Source organism: Anopheles aquasalis, chromosome 2 (genome assembly GCF_943734665.1).
Source record: "Anopheles aquasalis chromosome 2, idAnoAquaMG_Q_19, whole genome shotgun sequence".
Classification (NCBI taxonomy): domain Eukaryota; kingdom Metazoa; phylum Arthropoda; class Insecta; order Diptera; family Culicidae; genus Anopheles; species Anopheles aquasalis.
Genome location: NC_064877.1, coordinates 28,162,513 through 28,182,500, shown reverse-complemented (window position 1 = coordinate 28,182,500; position 19,988 = coordinate 28,162,513). Strand labels below are relative to the sequence as shown.

General features: G+C 47.9%; 4 protein-coding genes across 8 annotated transcripts in view; 2 read left to right on the top strand and 2 right to left on the bottom strand.

The window, feature by feature from the left end:
- The window catches only part of LOC126580780 (cryptochrome-1-like), a 7,269-nt gene extending 2,769 nt beyond the window's left edge, over nucleotides 1-4,500 (bottom strand). The window contains exons 1-3 of the mRNA XM_050244032.1: nucleotides 4,403-4,500; nucleotides 2,509-3,246; nucleotides 1-187 (exon numbers count right to left, since the gene is read on the bottom strand). The exon at nucleotides 1-187 is cut by the window's left edge and continues 65 nt beyond it. Of these exons, the coding sequence (XP_050099989.1) occupies nucleotides 1-187; nucleotides 2,509-2,957 (636 nt within the window). The 5' untranslated portion in view covers nucleotides 2,958-3,246; nucleotides 4,403-4,500. The remainder of the gene's footprint in view (nucleotides 188-2,508; nucleotides 3,247-4,402) is intronic.
- An 818-nt stretch (nucleotides 4,501-5,318) lies between these two features.
- Nucleotides 5,319-6,953, bottom strand: LOC126581232 (zinc finger and SCAN domain-containing protein 12-like). The gene is made up of 2 exons (XM_050244745.1): nucleotides 6,758-6,953; nucleotides 5,319-6,697 (listed from the first exon to the last, which is right to left on the bottom strand). The coding sequence occupies exons 1-2, from the start codon at nucleotides 6,884-6,886 to the stop codon at nucleotides 5,363-5,365; spliced, it is 1,464 nt and encodes a 487-aa protein (XP_050100702.1). The 5' UTR covers nucleotides 6,887-6,953; the 3' UTR covers nucleotides 5,319-5,362.
- A 337-nt stretch (nucleotides 6,954-7,290) lies between these two features.
- Nucleotides 7,291-8,990, top strand: LOC126569035 (zinc finger protein 43-like). Its single transcript, XM_050225822.1, has 2 exons — nucleotides 7,291-7,680; nucleotides 7,743-8,990. Exons 1-2 carry the CDS (start codon nucleotides 7,427-7,429, stop codon nucleotides 8,926-8,928), a joined length of 1,440 nt encoding a protein of 479 aa, XP_050081779.1. The 5' UTR covers nucleotides 7,291-7,426; the 3' UTR covers nucleotides 8,929-8,990.
- A 409-nt stretch (nucleotides 8,991-9,399) lies between these two features.
- Nucleotides 9,400-19,988, top strand: part of LOC126572553 (Kv channel-interacting protein 4-like) — a 48,981-nt gene continuing 38,392 nt past the window's right edge. The window contains exons 1-3 of one of the 5 annotated variants that reach the window (XM_050231959.1): nucleotides 9,400-9,441; nucleotides 12,773-13,590; nucleotides 13,730-13,783. In XM_050231959.1, the coding sequence (XP_050087916.1) occupies nucleotides 13,029-13,590; nucleotides 13,730-13,783 (616 nt within the window). In that variant the 5' untranslated portion in view covers nucleotides 9,400-9,441; nucleotides 12,773-13,028. Of the gene's footprint in view, nucleotides 9,695-12,772; nucleotides 13,591-13,729; nucleotides 13,784-19,988 lie in introns of all 5 variants that reach the window. The other 4 variants (XM_050231956.1, XM_050231958.1, XM_050231955.1 and 1 more) reach the window with 4 other exon arrangements.

Below are 19,988 nucleotides of genomic sequence, written 5' to 3'. Positions count from 1 at the left end.
CTCGGAGATGTTGTGGTCGCGCACCCGGCCGAAGGGCTCGGGATCTTCCTCGAAGGTGAGACACGTCGTGCCCCATTCTTTGAACAGCTTGGGCAAAGCGTCCGCCGGTTGCCCTCGTATGACGAAAAGGCGCGAATTCAGTTTACGTAGATTACGGTCCAAATCGTCCAGGCATTGAAGAAGAAACCTGGAAGGGGGAAAGAATGGAAAAGATGTTAGTAGAAGACACGAAGTTGAATTTGTCTATAACATTGAACATTATGCTGCGTCGGAGTGGGAGTTGAAATTTTCATTGTTAAAAGTAGGCGATTTGTTGAAATTCTATCTTTTTATTGAACAACGTAAAAATATGCAAAAAATGATGAAATAAATAAATAAATAAAACATAAAAGTTACAAGAAAAAAATTCTATCACTATCTACTGTATTCCACCGCAAATAAACGAACTGAAATGTAGGAAAAACAAACGCTATATTTTTATACTATTAGTTCCCGATAAATTCTTTTTAATGTATTACACCATGGTTATCCGTCCACAGTTCCACTGAGGAACAATTGCTTAAACCAGTTGGTTTGCTTGTGTAGTGAGTAAATCTGTAATTATTAAAATTACCTAAGCCAAATGGAGGCGCGGTGATACTTTTCACATGTGTCTCTAAATAAATATAGACATAGGCAAATTCCAAGTGAGTCGTGATGCTTTCTTCAGCGGTAATCCACTCACATTTCGTTAGATCAGATTACATTGCGTTAACAATATGAGTGATAAACAAGTTATTTCAAGTAATGTAAACATTTTCTTCAAGAGAACATTTTTTATTTCATTCAATTTTTATAGATTTACAAAAAATATGAATGGAGGACGGATTTAAAATAGAAATTCTTATTATTTTACAGTCCAACTAAACAAATTGAATTTCTTGAGGCTTGATGTAGTTTTTAGAAATACGCAAGAACCACAAGACAATCTAAATCCCTACGACCACGCCAAGAGCCTCGGAAAACCCCTGCGTAATTTGAAAACTTTTACGCAATCTGTTCTCATCAACTACATCCCTTCTACATACGTTGCTCTAGCAGCTTCCGTCCGAGCATATTTTCTTACCAGCTAAACATCGACTACGGCTTCAGTTTGTCCTCTATCTTGAAAGACACAACGATAACAGACACCTAGCGTAGGTACGATCCAGGTGTCCAAAAGCAATAAACCAACCATTCCTCCAGCAGAGCGAGAAAAGTGTCGGCTAGAAGAATGTGCTGAAGAAATTCTGAAAACAATCAACACTGACGCACGACGACCATAAGCTCCAAGCCGCACTGGCGTGCTGTGAATGGTGGTACGCAACGGTTAGCGAGTGAGTAACGGCAGGGGTCCAGTACGCATAGCTAGCGACTAGTTCAGCAACAGAGATACGTAACCTCGAGCAGCGAGCGTGCTCACATTGTCGGCCACGTGATTTGCAAACGCTGGGGGCGACCGGTACCTTACCGCGGCGGGGCAACCAATGGGCTGTAAAGGCCCTTTGTGACACCGTTGCTGGAAAGTTGGCGGATTTTGCCTCTATCTTATTGTGCCAGACACAGACAGGGAAAGGAATGCTTCGTTGTTGAGCATATGATAAAGAAGTTCTGGTGCCGAAATCGAAATAGCAATCGCCTCAAAAGTAAAAGTAGATCGAAAATAATTTACACAGAAATTCTCTAGTTTGTGCATGATACAATTGAGTTACAATAGCACTTAATAGCGCTAGCGCAGCTTGGCATAATGGAGAGGCCGCCTTTCGTCGAAACAGCGAGGCTATTACGCCACAGTTTATTGCCAGTCGTAGTCGTTCTTGTCCAAACAGATAGTTTCCTGCACACAAACACTTGCTACCGAGATGTGATGCATCTCCGTCCTCAACGGATGCACGGTGCATCATCGTTTGCGTTGCAATCTTGTCCAGGGCCAGGGTCACCACTACTGCCCCAGTTGATCCGGCTCGGTGTGTCTCAGTGCTGTCGGTGGGTTCGAACAAGACAGCGATAAGGGTTTAAGCGTTTTAAATGATTACTGTTCTCGAGTACCGCATCCATCGTTAGCGATGCGTAGGACAAACAACCCCCCCGGGGTGTGTTACACAATTTGCCAACGCCACGGACAGTCCCACTAACGGTTACATTTTTTTTTACTAGAAAATGAAATTCAATTTGTTTTTGTTTTGGTCATGTGAACAGAACCTCGTAATAGTCCCTGATGCGTGCGTATGTATCTGCCGTATTCTATTACTGATGAGGTAATGCATGCATGGCTAAACATACGGCTTTTCCGTCCTTATATATGTTAAAAAAAAATGCATGCATGGCGAAGAACCAAGGCAATGATGATGCAATTCATGCTACCGATGCGGTGATAATGTGTGGGGAGTTTTTAGAGCTAACGGTTTAAAATGCCAGTTCAATAAACATTCCGAGCAATCTTACAAAGCGAAACAAGGAACAGTGAATTAATCCTCTGCATTGGCTTACCTCCATTTGTTGATGCCAACGTTGGAGCTACCGGCAAACCAGGGATCGATCACGAAAACGCACCGAAAGCTCGTAGCTCCCCGGACGCCTTCACGTAATGCTGGATTATCGTGCAGGCGGAGACCCTTTCGGAACCAGTGCACGGTGTGTTTGTCACGTAGCTTGCCTGCTACCGGATGCTGCTGCTGCTGCTGCTGCAGATGGTGGTGCAGGGAATGATGAGCATGTAATGGTTGAAGCAGGTGATGCTGTGCCTGCCCTTTACTGCCCTGACCGTGGCGGCTTGTCTGCTGCTGCTGTTGCTGCTGCTGGTGATGTGGCAAATTGGAGGATGGTTGCTGCTGCTTGTCCGCATTGCCACTACCGGTGGCCATGCTGTTCATACCGGTGTGGCCTCCACTTCCGGAATAATGGCCCACACCAGACGATGTTTGCTTCGTCATGCCCATCACTTTGGGTCACGCAAACACACGCGGCGAATGGCTACAATAACTGTTTCTAGCCTTCACAATTCACTGTATCGGGAATGCACGACAATCCTTGGCGGTTAGGTCCCATCTCCGTGCCATCACTTATTGTCAGCACACACTTGCTCAATTCCAAAACAGCTTGTTCAATAGCCTGCAAAATGATACACTCTTTATGTGAGTTCACTTCAATTACACGTACCCAGCAGCTGCTGCTACATCACGAGTCTTGGTAGGGCATTCAGGTTACACGTTTAGCGAACCGGAAGAACTAGAACCGTTGGGCGATATGATGGAAGCTTATACTGGCAATCGTACACCATCGCGACTACCATAGACACTAAGACTACCATAGACGCACCAACTAATCGGTCGCTTTTCATGCAGGTAGCATGCGACTTGCCATTTATGCCCTCCCCACCACCATGCTGACACTGCACTAAACCGCATGCCGTTGGAGGCAATCGAGGTGATTACACAGTTGCACAACTGCACTACTGCGGCTCCGAACGGCGCACTTACCACGCCATGCAGCTGGCCACCTTTTGAGTGTGTGATGGATCTGTACTAACAGACTCGCGCAAACACTAAACCACAACAACTCTCAGTCACTACACTAGTATACGCGATCCTACGAACACATTTCATCTTTGCTCGGTGCATGTGATCACCATAGCTAGCGGCGTTTGCCGTTTAGTTGCCATGTTTTAATTAAAAAAAGTTTATTTGTTAAACTAGAATGCCTCATTGTATGCCACGTTGCAATTAGGGGTGCGTTTCCTCCGGTTTGCTCAAACACTTACAAGCGAGTACTTCCGGTGAGGGTGTTTTCAGTAAGCTAAACCTTAAACATGCATTATCGGTGCTCACTTGGGATATGGAGAGAGTAAGTCAGTAAAAAATCAAAATAAGGAAGAGCGAAAGAAAAAGAGGGACAGGCAAGGGCATTCCCACCTGGAATTTATGTAAAATAGGGGCCCCGTTCATTTTGCTCTGGTACTACTTATGAGGCTTCTCCGTACTCCAGTTACGCAACGTGTATTCTGCCGACTAACTAGGTTAGGCCGGAGTCTATGAGATCGTTACAAGTTGACGAGACAGATGGTATTTCAGTGTAGCTCGAAAAAATGTGGAACAACATCTGGAAACTCTTTACCGTTGAGCGAAATGCTTATAAAAAATCGCTAACAGTTTTTAAGACCATTATCCCACTACCGAATTGTTCTGGAAGTTTTCTCATCGTTTATTTTTATACTAAAGTAGTTCGGAAGTGAAGTTACACTAACTGTACACATAAATTAATCACACTGCAGTATCGCACTTTAACATTTTGCACAGTTTTATCCCGCTTTCCCCATAAGCGCACATGTGGACTATCATTCACCAAAGAACCCTCACCATCATAGATAAATAGTGAGAGGGTTTACCTGTATCATTTCCGTATTAAACCACACTACCAATAAGAAACAATTGCACCAAGCTATAACGATCGCACACCGGCGTATCAGGAAAACGGGATCCAACCGAACCGTTCAACGCAACCGACAGGACTGATGTGATGCCCGGCCAGCAGTGTACCCTGTTGAGTTGAGAACAGGGCACAGAGGCCAGGGCAGTTGTGAGGCGTCGGAAGGGCGTGCTGAATGCAAGGGATTCGCGCACGGCGAAGGCAATGTGACTGCCGAATCGATCGGCAAAGGGGGGCCTAAAGGGATCGGGTTCTGGTGCTGCCCTGTGATGGAAAATGTTGCGTGATGGGCATCGTGGGGGTGATGGGTAGTGGTGGCGGGTTAGTGCCTTCGTTCGCGCCAGACACGACGCAATCAACGTGACTTGGGTTTGCTAGCTGTTATGTATTTATATAAACATTGTCTGCCTACGTTTCGGTTGCTCTACAACTCTGCCTACCACTATAGTGACCGGTAGGACGTTTAGGACGCCATTTCTTAGGCCTGGAGGAAGCTGGAGTGAAATGACACCATCTCCCGCGAAAGCACTAGATTGTCGGTGACGGTGTCCAGTGCACGGTTCAGCGTTTTTCGATTGCTCTGCACATTAACTAGATGGTTGTTATGCTGGCCTCCTATCGGGTGGTTCAACTGCCGATTCGCTGTGGCGCCAGTTCTCAATGCAGTTATGCAACTGGAAGATGCAGAATCGTTTGAAACGAACCGGATGCGCTGTTCGTATTCCAATTCAATAAACCCGAACATCTATTTGACATCGATCAAGAGAAGTGTTAATGTTCTTCCGTTTAAATGTTAAACCTATTAACTTTAAACAATATATTTCGGATCATTGCCTTTATTTCACCAATACACAGCAAACGTATACAAGTTTAGTTATTGGTATAATCTGTTCAAATTTATTTTAAATTGAATTGTATTTTATCTCGCTTGGTGCCCATGCACGCGTTCCATATGATGTTTTAACATCAGCTTACGTTTGTAGCTGATGCCGCATTCTTCGCAGCGGTACGGATCCAATCCCTCGTGAACGGTCAGACGATGGTATTTGCGGGCCGCGTTGTTGTTGAAAGACTCATCGCAAAAGTCACACTTGTGCGGCAAAGGATTCGCGTGACGCCGTTCGTGGGTTTTCATTGAGGCCTCGCGCTTAAACTTAGCCGGGCAGATATCGCACCGGAATGGTTGTTCGGTCGAGTGCGTGACCATATGAATGGGTACTGCCCATTTCGACTTAAACGTTTTACCACACACCGTGCAAGGGTATACCTTGTCCTGCTGATGAATTCTCATGTGGTTCAAAATCGAAATCCGCCCCCGGAACTGCTTTCCACACAGAGTGCACGGCGTTTTCTTTTCCTTCCCCAGACACAGCTTCTCGTGACGCAACATGGCCGTATTCGTGAAATAAGCCAGTCCGCACGAAACACACACAAATCTGCGCTTCCGGAATGGGCGCTCCTGGTGGTGAGCGAGATGCTTTTCTTTAATAAATCGCTTAAAGCACTTGTCACATTCGAATGGTCGAATAGTGCAGTCCCGGACGCGGTACCTTTGATGCCTCTCATTCCTATGTGCGTCTAGTTCCTCTTGGCTGTTGAATTCGGTTGCATTACAACCGCAGCACACAAATCGCAGGAAATCTTCGCATGCTGCCTCGGCATAAGGTTCCAATGGGGAATTACTGCGGGCATCGCTCAGCTCGTCGGAATCGTCATCACTGTTTAGCGTTTGCAGCTCAGATTCAGCCTCGGCAAACGTTTCCGATGGGGCGTTACACTGCGCGTCAGTGACTATGTTGGAGTCCTCATCGTCGTTTAGCGCTTGCAACTCGTCCGATTCAATTAAAAATTCCACTTCCTCCAGAGTTTCGTCCGTCTCTAATCTTCCTTCGACGATAGGGTCTCCTTCGTCCGGCAATTCACAGATCAGTTCATCCGTTTCCAGGTAATTCTCTGCAACTGGAGCCTCAAGTACCACACAGTCGTCCTGTACCTCAGGTGCTGGGGCCTCTTCAATTGTTGTACCTTCCACATGATCATGATCCTCCCATCCAGACGATTCAATGATATCGAGTGCATCTTCTCCTGGTCCAGTGTTGTTTAGCGGTGAACAGGATTTCAGACCTAGCTCGTCGCGCTCGTTGCGTAGAACCGTGTCTGCGGCTAAGCAGCGTTTTCGAAAATCGTAGAAATGAATAACATCCATCCGGCAGGGGTCACAAATGACCTGTGTGATTCCATCATTTCTTCCAATCTTCAATGAGAGATCAAGGATATTAATGACGCTAGATGAATAACACAACAATTGGCTCACCCTTATGCCGAAGCAGAGATAAATGATGTCCGCGAGCCTCTCAGGCTCGTGTTGATCGTAGATGATGCTGTATTGTTCTTGGTCGGTACTCAGGCAAAGACGGCACCTAGCAGATGAGTTGTTCTTCATTTTTAACCAATATTTTAACCGTTAACCAGCACAGTTTCCAGGATTTCGCGAGGAACCAAAACCAAAAAAGAACGCTTCAAAACAAGACGCTGCTTAACGTCCTTCAAGGGATGCTTCTACTTTGCTACGGCCTCGTACGTCAAATCGTGTCTGTTTATGACACACAGTTTTTGTTTTTTGTTTTGAAAATCCCGCGCCAAAAATATTAAAAAGGATTCGAATTCTTTTGCAACGAAATAAGATCACTTTTCACAAATTTCCCACCATCTGAGGAGTGCAAAATATCTGTGACCGCGATCCGGAACCATCGTTGGAAACCACTTTCCCGGCAAGGTATGAAGTTCTTAATTATGCTAGAATTTCTTAGATTAACGATCATATTTTCTTTCAGCACCACCTTTGCCACCTATCACTCGGAACGAAAAGATTCTGCGTAATCGGACCATCTACCGGCATCCGGAACATGCGTATCCGTGCAGTATCTTCCTTCGACAAGTTGATGAAACTTTAACTTTATGCCACAACAATTTCTTTGAAGTGATGACGATTTGCCGTGGCTGCTTACAGAAAGATCCGGATATTTTACTTTCGCTTGCGAAACTCGTTCAAAATGTATCGCTTGAGACGATGTTCAGGGTTCTCACCGGGTTGAGCGTGTCCGCAGATAGCGGATTTCCGGGGTACGTTTGCCAGGAATGCGCTCGAGGTCTTGTTGCATCATACAACCTCCGTACTCAATTTTTACAATCCGATGAATACTTTCGTTCAACGGTTGCCCCACAACAGTCCAAAGAGTGAGTAGGTGTAAATGCAATGGTGATTTATGTATTTAAATTGATTCCCTTCCATCCTGCAGATATTTTTCGGAGAAACTCGCCGAAGATGGGAATTTCATCGATGAAGAAGGGACAGATGATGATGCTTTGTTCAGGATCGAGCCCCCACTTGATGAGGATGCACATTCAAGGCCCGCAGAAACGTTACTGTTTACTAAGACATTGAGCATTGAACCCTTACTTGAAGCGTTGGATGGAAGAGCTAGACAAAGTCCGGAAAGCTCATGCGAACAGCAGATTTCATGCGACGAGAAAAAGAACGAGTTTGAACGCATGGAAGTCTCGGCATCGTTGACTGATGACACTGATAAGCAGTTAACGTACAACGAACAAGAAGTAATGTACGAAAACGTAGAATATCTACTCGACGTGATGTGTTGCGGATGTCCCGGCGAGGTATTTGCCTGCAAGGATGATTTGCAGAAGCATTCGGAAGAGGTTCATCGTAAGGATCGCTTCATGAGCAACACTGTGAAACCGTACGAGTGTGATGTATGCTACAAACGATTCTCTATCCCCGCAAAACTGGTCTACCACCAGAAGCGCATGTACAACGAGGCCAAATATTCCTGCCAGGAGTGTGGAATCCGATTCAACTCCCGGGCTACCTTACTGAACCATCGTAAAGCGGTACACATAAGAGTTCGCTCGTATACGTGCGATATTTGCCAGATGGCATTCTATACCAGCAGTACACTTAGCTCCCACAGGAAAGGCGTACACAGCGCGAAGCAGTTCAAGTGCGGCAAGTGTGATAAAAAATTCACCCGTCGATCGGATTTACTGCTGCACGAGATGACACACAGCGATGAGCGGCCTTTTGCGTGCGACCATTGCTCGAAACGGTTCAAAACGGTTGCGCATTTGCGTCACCATCAGCTTGTGCACACGGGTAATCGACCGATCAAGTGCAAGTACTGTGGCGAAGGGTTCGCTACGTACAGTGACCGTCGGGTTCATCAGTTGAAGCACGAGAACATCGACGCCTATCCCTGTCCGTACTGTGGGCAGGCTTTCCAGCGCAACTATAAGCTTCAAGTGCACATCCGCAAGACTCACACGTTCGAGCGACCGTTTGAGTGTGGCCTTTGTGACAGTAAGTTCACGCAACGGTGGGAACGAACGAAGCATTGTGAAAAGGAGCACACCGTTCAAGGTGCCATCGATAAACCATCGACGGGGACAATAGATAGCCAACGTGTTTAGGATTCATTCATAGTTTTTTGTAGAGATGATACGACAACTCATATTTATTGTACACCTTTTTTTAAATAAAACATATAAAAATACACCACTAATCAATGATTGAAAAGAAGAGATCTTATCCATCCTTACTTTGCACGATCGTCCTGTAACGCAAGGACGTTTTGTCGATGATTCTAAACATTACGAAGGGCGGCGTACAGAAAACACTGTCACAGCGCCGCTCCCTCGTCTCGAGCACAGCGGGAGTGATAAAATCTTCTCAGAGGAAGAGAGAACACAAACATCGCGAAATCCGAGAGCTCGGTAAAATTAGGTTCCTCAACTCTGCGCTCTGCGTACGGCCCCGCTGCGTGTACGGCGCATGGCGCCGGCGACAAACCAATCCTCCTCGGAAGACGAATGGTCTTGGCGTGCGCGTATCTCGCAGCCACCTCCTTGGTACACGCCCGTTCGGTGTAGTCTATTTTTTCCCTCTGAGTGCGCTGTGTCGGCTGGACGGTGCTGCCGCGAACGGTGCGCTCGATCTGGCACCGATCGTTAGTAGACGGTGTGATACGGTCGCGTCTGGACTGTGGCGCACGGAGTGCACGTGGGAAGTGGTGCGTCAGTTAGTTAGTAGAATCGTGCAAACCCTTGAGGATTGTTTGCTCCATTTCTCTCCGTGCTTCCGTTTCCGGGCGAGTGAATGACAACCCGGAAGCAACACTTCGGATGGCATGTGAATACTTTATCGCCGCGTGGACGTGAGTGCGTTCGATTGTCTCGGGTGCCTATCTTCCTGCTACCTGTGTTGATCATCATCATCCATTCTGTATGGGCAACGATCGTGTTAATCGCCGAACCGTTCACTGCCATCACCAGTAAACGTTCCCTCACCGGCTCACCGGTTCCCCGTTCGCCAATAACGAACCACCAACGGCTTGTGTAGGCGTCGGGCGTTGAGTTAGGAGCGGATTTTACCGCTTTTGCCGTCGACCACCAACACCGACAGTGCCGATCGGTGCTCGGGCTCGCTCGATCGATCGATCGATCGGCGATGAACGGAAATAAAAATTAACCAAAACAGAGCACGGATCTCGCGCGGCCATATCGGACGTTATGAGAGCAATAATCACGGTACGTTATAAGCTGACCAATGGCCCTGCCCTGGGCCGGCTGGGTGGTCAGCTGACGAAGGACGCTGACGGCTGGGACTGTCGGTGCAAGTGCTTCGGTGTGGCGGTCATAGAAAGAGATAGCAGCAGCAGCAGCAGTGATATATTTATAGCCTATTGAAAATTTTGTGAACTTTATATTCCTCAATCCGAAGGTTCAGAGCCACCCACTCAAAAAGGGGTTGTACCGTTTGTACACATCATCGTCATCGTCGGCTTGTCTGTGCGAGAGAGAAAGAGAGAAATTGGAAACGGTTCACACCAAAGATGGACGCTACGAGAGTACGTTCGCTGTTGAATTGTATCCCTTTCACGAATGTTGCCATCTGATTGCTTACGTTCCGAGCGTTCGTTCCAATTACGTCGCCGTTGCCGTGCTTTCGAGACGCCAATTATAGTCACATCCGCGCCTCGTCTAGTGCCTTTCGATGGCGTTAGTCGAGAGATCGTGGCCGCTGCATAAATGGCTAGTAGGTAGCATAATTCGGTCGGTCGCTGACTTTAACCTTGGCCGCTACCAAGGGACGTCACCGACAAAAAATCTGTGGAGAACGATCCTCGAACGACCGTGACCGTACACGACTGGCGTGGTGGCTGGGCATGGATTTGAGGAAATAATAGAAACGACACACCCCGGGAGTGAATCCGGGCGGTCCGGGCTGAGTTGCTGATGCCGCCACTCTTGACCTTGCGCCAGTGCGCCAGGAGGTGGGGATAGATTATGTTACCGCTTGGTGCTGGTGGCACGTCTACAGAGGACACCGTCAGCTACGCAGCTGTCGAACGATGGTCTCGCTTTAACTGGCCGCTGCCATCAGAAACTACGTCTCATTTAAACCCTCATTTATCACCCTTGCTTAACTGCTCCGCTAGCAGTGGTGACTGTGCACCAGCCCTCCCCGGGGGGACACCGTTTTAGAGTTTGTGAATTTTGGGCGATTTTTACCGCTCGCTACCTCGGTGACAAACTCTTCTCAGCGTAGGACGGACATTCCATTGCAAAAGAACATTCCAATGAGTAATGAATGTTTGGCACATACTGCTCTGTGGGGGGAGGAGGAGGTGGGGCTCTTGGAAGATGGATGCGTCCGAAGACATGCTCGACATGTGGTTGCGTGATTTGAGCTCCCTTGCGGTCCGCTTCGGAACTGTATCCCTTCAGGCGCCGGTGCCGTGCCGTAAAATTGATGGCAACGCGTGTTCCATCTGCTGGTGCGTACGTTACTGACGCTACAGCGATACGAAATCACGATGTCAATGCTACAAATGGTCGAGATCTATCATCCGATATGGAAGCCCCTCGATCTTCTCCCTTCACTTCCGGTTACGTGGCTGCAAATCACCACACAGCCGTGGTGGTTCGCCATATGTGGTCCGAGTGTGCCATGGTCTGCCATGGTGACCTGCGAGAACACGACGGGATGCCGGACTACAGCTTGGCAGAGTCACAGGAACTGTCATGGCCATTAATTACCTACGTAAGCCCGGCGACCGCTCGCTGGATACGGTTTGCTTCAACCTGCCACCGGTTGGCCAAAGTGGTTGGGCAATGGCCGCAGCACAACAACACAACCCGGATAAGCAAAAGACGATACTCGATCAGCGGTTTGAACGGTCATTAATGGCCACCGCTCGGAGTTGGTGGAAATTTTGCAACCACGCTTTTGCCCAGTCTGTTGTGTATTGTGCGAAAAGCGTACAGATCCATTGGATAATTGGGTTTGGCGAAAGGAAATGGTCCCTGTGTGCACTGGATTAGCAGTGGGGGTGCGTACCTGGGTGGTGCTGCTTTCTGTTTAGAAAAGTGCCAGTGTCAGTGGATAAATTGATTTGTTGGTCCGTGGTGCCACCGCTATGGACCATGGTGGACTTGGTGGTGCATTAACCGTGAGCACAAACGTTATCTCACCGCCTGCCCTGCCCTGGCCTGCCCTGGCGTGGCAAGTGTTTGTGCAAATCCTGACCGAACAGAGGTGCAGACACAGGGGCAGCTTCCGGTTGGGCAAGGTCTGGCAAATAGTGACAATTTAGAATGAATGTTGTCTTTACTCCCACCTTCAGAACTCTCAGAATGTGGCCTAGGTTTACATCATACTTCTGGTGTAATGTACTCTCCCTTTGCGGCACTGGCCTCAGTTAACCCTGAAAAAGGGGTAGAATGAGGAAAAAGGGAGGTGTCCCAGGGGGTCTTCGAACCCCAAATCCAGCGGGATGGTACAGCCAGCGAACACCGGCAAGGCCGACTAGGATGAAGTGTTTATTTTTGGACGTAATCCAATAATAAACCATCCGCCGTATCATAGAAGTATAAACGCAGACTCACTCACGCCTTGGCCGCACACCACACCACGCACGTCGTCCATATTGCCATTGGATTAATAACAACAATCCGTCCCCAGCGTCACCACCCCCGACGGGATCGACCGGCAGGGGTTTTTGGGGGGAGGGGGGGGGGGATGGGAATCAAAAGTGGGCGACCAAGAATGTGGTGATCATGCGCTGCTTTGCTGCTTCACGCGGCGGTTGGATTGGCGGTCGGCCACGCACACTCCGCACATCCGAAACCCTGGCTTACTGCCTTTCGTCCTTTCCTTCACTTCACTTCAAGTGGCCAAAAACTGCGACAGGGAGCCGTGTTTTTTTTTTGAGATCTTTTATTTGAGTTCTTATTGTGATTCCCTCATTTGCAGCAGTGACTGTGAGAGTGACGCGATCATGATCGCATGTAGCGCGTAACGTGAATGAAGGTGACCGTGATTGTACGTTCCACCCGGTGATTCCAATCAATGATCGGTTCTGAGTGCCTCCCTTGTTTGTTCCTTCCGCGGTTCGTTATTGTGTGGTTTAATGTGTTACGCGTGGTGCGCCATTACGGGATAAAGTCGGAGTAGTGCGGGCGTGTCGAGATCGAGCGCACGAGCGATCGATCGCATCGTGACCGGTGAGATGCAGCTGGTGAATCGAGGCCATCGCAGCAACAGTACGGCCAGTGCGGACCAGCAATCGCTAGCGCACCTGCCAGCAACCGTAACGGACATTGCACTGATGCGTTGGTCTTCGAACGGATTCACGGCCATCCCGGTCGAGCCGGACGATGGTGGTGGTGGTGGCAGCAGCAGCAGCAGTGCCAGCTCAACGGCCAGCTTTGGGGTCGGTGGTGCTGGTGGTGCAACGAGTGGAACCGACTACCTGACACTCGGTACCTCTTCGGCACAGTGTGGCCGACGACGTTCAACGCCACAATCCCATCAGCAGCAACACGAACAACATCAACAACAGCAACAGCAACAGTACCAGCAACCACAATACCAGCAGTGGCATCACTTGAATTACCAGCGATCAAGGCAGCGGAATGCGAAATCTGCGGCCGCGGCGGCATCAGCGGCTGCAGCGGCGGCAGCAGCGGCCGCGTCGTCGTCGTCATCGTTCGCCGCCAACTCGTCGCCGTCCTCCCAGTCTTCATCCTGCCTGCGCGATTGCCTGCTCTGCCGGTGCTGTCGCAGTGGTGGTCAGTATGCGTTATCGCCTGGCAGTGATCGAAACGTTAGCCGCGATCGCGATCAAACGAACGGTTTCCCATCAGTCAGCTAACGTGTTTTGCTACCTTTCTCTGCCTTCTTCCATCTCTCGCCTTCCGCTCTGTGTAGCCAAAATGGACGACCAGAAGGATGCCGACGATCAGGAGGAGGGCAACTACGAGTGTAAGTAATCGTTGCAAGCGTTAGTGTTTAAGTGAGTGAGCGAAGAGGGAAAAGGGCATGCGTGGTGTGTTTTCGTGTTAACCAGCAGCCCTACAGTCTCTGCATTGTGTCGAAAGTGTCGGAGGATTCCATCCGATTATGTGACACGAAATATAATCTGTAGCTACTTTTCCGACAGTACAGTGGTGATACCGACTGGTAACGATTCCCATAAAAATCCACCACAATTAATTGTGCTGTCAGCTTGCGAAAGCCAATTGTGACCCAAGGAATTTTAGCGCTCAGCGTCGGAACCGCTTTAAACCGGATTTTTTTCGAGGCTAGTTTAGTGTGTCGAGTATCATCATGTCGTCGTCACATCGTCGTTGGCTTGTGTGTGGACACACCACAAGTTTTGAGTGAGTTTCGAAATCTGCTCCTCGGCTGCAACGCAACATGTCTCGGGGGGGAACATTCCTAAACCCTACGCTGAAAGCAAGCGACATTCAGGTGACAAAAGTGAGCTGTTCACTAGCAGAAGTGTGGATGATCCTCGTTGGTCTTCTATAAGTAACAATCAATTTTGAACGCAAATCATAACGAGTGTTGGAACCGGTATGCACGCACGCACGCACGCAAGGACGCACGCACGTACAATGGCCGTGCAGCAGTGGGGATTCTGGTGTTGGAGTGGTCGAAGCCGTGGTCCTGCCGTGATAGCGAAGAATTTCGTGGTAAACATCTTCCGCCAGCTCGTTAAAGACGAGCGAGTGGCGGTTTGATTTATGGACCGGCAGTGTGTTTATCTCGTTCGCATTCATAACCGTGAATATTTGATGAGCCGCAAGCAAAGCACCAAACAGGGAGCTGCTAGCACGGAGCTGTAGGCCACCACCAGCAGCAGCAGCATCAAGGCAACAAGTGCTTAAATTTGAATTTAAATTTTGCATGAGTCGCTTCGAGATCACCGGGATGGGCGGTCATAACGAATTAGAATGCAATATTTTAAAAATCAACGCACTGTCGAGCGGCCACAGAATCAGATTCCAAGGCAACAAGCGAACCATAATTGCGAGTGTTTCTACTAAATATTCTGGAACATTTTCTAAAGTCACCTCCCCCGGGCTTGTACTGACAGGTTGTATCGTATCGGAGGAGAGTCGTTAAGATGTGCGGCAGGAAGTTCCGCCTCAAGGTATTCCGTGTTGGTGTAGGTTCCCCCGGGAGACCTGTATTTCCTGTATTTCCCATTTCGATCACGCGTCCACGAATGTTCGCGTGGAAGTGATTTCGAATTTCACACACGCCCTCTGCAGTGTTATTGCTGTTGGCTTTCCCTCCACTGGCCACACAACTATCGGCACACATTCCAATGTTGCGTTTGGCGTTTGGAGACGACTAGCGGACTAACGCTTCCGCTAACGGCTTGCGGAATCAATTTTTCACACCAAATTCCTTAGCTCTCCGCCGGTCTGTGCCCTAATTTAGTTTTTCCTGCTTTTAATGCGCTGGCATAAGGCGTGACGAGTTTTGCGGATATTTCCTTTTGCACGGAATCCTCGAACCCCTTCAAAGAGAGGGAGGGAGACGGAGGTTGAGAGCTGCATTTGACGCTTCCAAGCTGCTGCAATCGTTTGTGTTCTCGGCATTTTTGTTCCTACATTATTTTGTGTCTCTGTATCTGTGTGTGTATGTGTTTGTGCGAATTCTAGAACTCGGTTGACACGTTGGCGGAGCGCTCACAACGCTCCGCCCCTGGTGGGGCGTTGGTGGAAACTGGTTGTTCATTCTCGAACGGTTGTGCTGCAACTCTGGCACTCTGGTTCTGTGAGATGAATCCGTTTTGCTCATCGATCACGTTGACAAGTAATTTTCCGTTTTCGTCCTCTTCACCGTCCACATTCGCCGTGATACTTGCGTCCTATCCTGTCTGCCAACCAACCAACCTACCTGCCTTCACCACAAAGTAGTAGAGATTCCGTTCGGTTTGGCAGCAGCACCAAACACCGAGCACCGCACTGACCGTGACGGGGTGGACGTCGATGAGGCACAACCAAGCTGAGAGTCTGGGGAGGACCCCGGGAAGGTTTTTAATAATTTACGGGCAACAGCTGGCTGGCTGGCATGCTGGCTTGGGCATGATGGTTGTACGGATCTGGCAGGATCGCCTTGTACCTTGTCATCGTGAAGCGATGCAATGATAGTAGTGAGCGTGGGATAGAAATGACAGAAACAGAGACCGATGTGGCGGCTCGACGGGAATTCACTAATCAATACCAATGGAAAGGATGCTGTTGGTGTGTTCGATCGCACATTTGAACGGCGCTTAGCAGAAGAATTGGAAGAGAAGCGAACACAGCTGCGTGGCCCTATAATGGCTGGTATCATTTAAAGATCAGATCCAAGGCGATCAGATTATAATACTAACACTTACCTTATTCTGCGTTACTTCTACTACTAACACGAAATCCTTTTATCGTATTGACGTTTCCCAAACAAAACAAACCAAATTCGATCCAACTCGATTGTGATGTTAAGATGCGGCGCACTTGTTGGGTTGCTGAGTTATGTTGCAGGTGCGCCCCCGGGGTTATTGCATAGCATATAATGAAACATTCATATGTTCCGTTAGTCATCCACTAAGAGCACCGGTAATTATGTTGATACTTATTGTTCCGAGGTGCGTGTTTGAGCGTGTCGATGGCTTCATCAGCGCTCGTACCAAGTATTTACTTTACGCCCCAGAACTTCCCTCACCTGCGACCGTACAACGTTTGCATAATGGGTTCCGGTTTGCCAATGGCTGGTCCCCGTTAGCGCTGTTCATTTGTGTGTACGGACGAGGTCTCCGAGGAGTTTTACCGATCGCGGAACGACGGCTTTACTGCTGCTCGTGCCGCTTCCGTATTTATCTAGCAAACAATCCATGCGTGTCCGGTGTGGCCAGAGTTCGGTCCGACGGACGGGGAACTGGTCTGTTTATCTTTGGCGGAAGCATGTTTCATCTTCATTTCCATTTGCTGGTACGTATGCTTCACGCACCCGGTGGGGGTGGTAGTATGTACGCCACTTTGCTCGACCATGAACATGTGTTCCGCGGGCACGAGAAGCGATTCGTGCTCGAAAGCGTTGGTATTAGTGAAATGTTATTTTTCCCACATGTTTTTGGGGCACCAACTATTGTTTTGTGAAATTCAATAAACTCACAAAAGACACAGTTATCTACAAGGTTGAGAAACTGTAGTATATCATCCTACAAATACGTTGTTTATCTATGTTGCAAGTACATTTTGGGCTTATTCGGATCGAGTAATTATTTTTAAAAAATTATGTGTCTAAAAATTCCCACAAATGGACTACTTCAAAATGCACTCCACATGATTTCCAGCAATGAGTCAGACAGATCCATCAGTATGCTCAGCATATTGCTGTTGCTACGAGCGAGAAGTGCTGTACCAATAGCTTACAGTAGCTCCGGACCCATTTGAAATATGAACAAGTTTTCCGCGCGGCCATTAGCTCATCATCGCTATGCGTACCGCATCCCGTAATCGGACCGGACCTGGGGCAAAATTTACGATCGCTGGTCGATGCTTCTGAACGTTGAACGATGGACTCATTGGCTCGTGCTCATCCGGTGGATTCGCTCCACTGTTTGGAGAGTGGATGGAGATATTCGAGCGAGTCCGATGTTTATGAATCAACGCTTCGGTTCATAACTTCCTTCAGCACTATCACGTATTACATTTCTGTTCGAATTTCGTTTCCGGCCTTTCAAACGCCTGTGTGCCTTTCATCGAGGAGTGTTATTGTAATTGCAATGTGCTGGTGGTTTGAGGTTTTGAGTTTTTTTCCCCGCCCATTCATCATTCGTTTGATTATGGCGGTAGGCATTGGGGATCAAGTATTTGTTTGATTTTATGATAAATCTATGCTTTTTGTGATGGTTGTTTGAGATTTTACATTAGTTTTAGCAGGCTTATAGTGCCTCGAATAACGTAGAAATAAAACTGAAACTGAAACATGAGAGGAAACAAAATGTGATGGAGGCGCCTAGTGTTTTGTACTTTCGAATGGAGGCGCCTGGTAACCGGTAAATTCGAAGCCGAGTTTAACGAACAAAAAACATCCTAGAACGCAAATGTAGCTGTTAGCGTTCATAGTTCACCTACCTTACATTGTTCTATTTCACCTCAAATAGAATAAGATATCATATCGATCTCCTTGGCTTTGATCGCGTGAATAATGCGAGCGAAACACAAACGCCGGTGTGTCGAGTGCTCTCACCAAGCGCATCAGAAGACGATCGCACAAGATGCTGTCTGGGAACAGCCGCGTCCATCTCGCGCACTCATGATTTATGTCGATGTTGGTTAAGGGCATAACGTATGCATTAAAAAAAAGAGACAAACTTTGCCGATTTTTCATGGGCAAACAGTCAATCGCACTGCAGAAACTAAAAATGCAGTATCAATAGTAGTTATTTATGAGTCATCAGACAAAATTTGAAAGCTCTATCAGTCGAACTCTAATCGTGATGGCGAAAAAAGCAAAGCTACTTCGTTCCAAGGTTTGCGCATTTCAAAAACGGTATCCTGGCGCGACCAAAAAGATTATCGTGTGACTCTTTGTGAGTGTCGGATATGGCCGTTCCAGTATCTACAAGATCTTGGCACTATTGCCCAACAATAATAGCATCACAAGAAGGCATAGTTCGGCACGGCCGACGACTCTGACCGACCAAAACCTCCAAAGGATGCTGATGACCGAGACCGAGGAAAAAGTGGTTACATCGCTGCGTGCGATTGGCCGTGAGATCGGTGCAACTTCCCAAATAATTAAGAAGTATCTGGAGTACATAGGCATACATGTCAGAAAGCGAAAGTCCCGGCCACTGATCTCAGAGCAGCAATTAATGTCACAGCGACAGCGGTTGACCACGATCGTCAAGTAAATTTTTTTGGCGCATCGCGACGTGGCCGTGGTGAATGAACGCGATACCTATCTCATTCTAGATAAAAAAATATTAAAAGGCACTTCATATTTTACTTCCCGCACGAAGAAAGTGAGCTCTAATCTGAAATTCACTCACACACCAAGTTCTTCAAGAAGGCCCTCCATTGGCTAACAATCAGCTGCCCTTCTTTAACTCCGAACTGGTCGTGATCGGGAAAATTTATTATGAAAAGTAACTGCAGAAGGTTGCGTCAACCATCAAGGAACACTAATAGTACAAAGATTGAGGGGTCTGACCAGCAACGATACGCGAAGCGATCGTTAGACAAAATGAAGCGGCTGAGTACCAATGTGATACCAAAGATTATGAACCCGCTCAATGTCCCCCAGCTGCTGCCCATCGAAAATTTCTGGGCTAGCTTTAACCGTAGGATCTATTTTAGCAATTTGATTGGAAAAACGGAGGAGGAATTAAATGAAAAGACACAGAAATAGTTGAAAAACATGTGCACAAATATGTTTTTGACTGCCATGTCGAAATTACCGTCTAACTTCCAGAATCCTACTCGGAATGGCGTAGAATTTTTTTGCTGATAAACTGATAAACTCCCTTTCCACATGTAATTTACAGAACTCAATTATCTGTCATAGTTTATTTTTTATCGCCATTCAAATTTTGTCTCTTTTTTTTAATGCATACGTTATTTTAGAAAGGCATAATTTTTAACAACGAACTTCATCTGTCGACGAGACAAATTGCAACCGCATAACGCTTTCCCCACAGCATAGCAGCATGGCAGTGGTGAGCATAACCATTTCGTACTGAGTTCCTATCGCACGATTCTTTTTCTTGCGCCGACTCAAGCGCAGGAAAGGCTCTCGAATAAGTGAGAGGAGAGCGCCTAATGCCTGATGCTCTCTGTTGCCCTGTTCGTTCGGTGGCTCTCATCGCGACCAGCTGTAAACGAAAGCCGGTCTCGCCCCATATAGCTCTCTTCTGTGATGATGCAGAGAGCGAGAGTGAGAGAGAGAGAGCCACTCGTCATGTGGCCCCGGTGGACGGTATCGTCGTCGTGTTGAGGTCCAGGCCCGAAGTCGCATCCTTCGGCACTTCGGCGGATCATATGTTAATTGTCAGATGGTTGCATCTTTATCAGGCGCGGCATTCGTCACAACCAACGCGAGGAACTCGCACCGCACCAGCACGCGTCAGTGTTACGAGGACGGTCGATCGTGGCGGTGGCTTGTACGTCCGCGCGCACCATCTCTC

Coding starts and splice junctions, on each gene's coding strand:
- LOC126569035 (XM_050225822.1), top strand. CDS start 7,427: ATGACGATTTGCCGTGGCTGCTTACAGAAAGATCCGGATATTTTACTT. Junction 7,681..7,742: donor GCCCCACAACAGTCCAAAGA/GTGAGTAGGTGT, acceptor TCCATCCTGCAG/ATATTTTTCGGAGAAACTCG.
- LOC126581232 (XM_050244745.1), bottom strand. CDS start 6,886: ATGAAGAACAACTCATCTGCTAGGTGCCGTCTTTGCCTGAGTACCGAC. Junction 6,698..6,757: donor ATCTCTGCTTCGGCATAAGG/GTGAGCCAATTG, acceptor CTCTCATTGAAG/ATTGGAAGAAATGATGGAAT.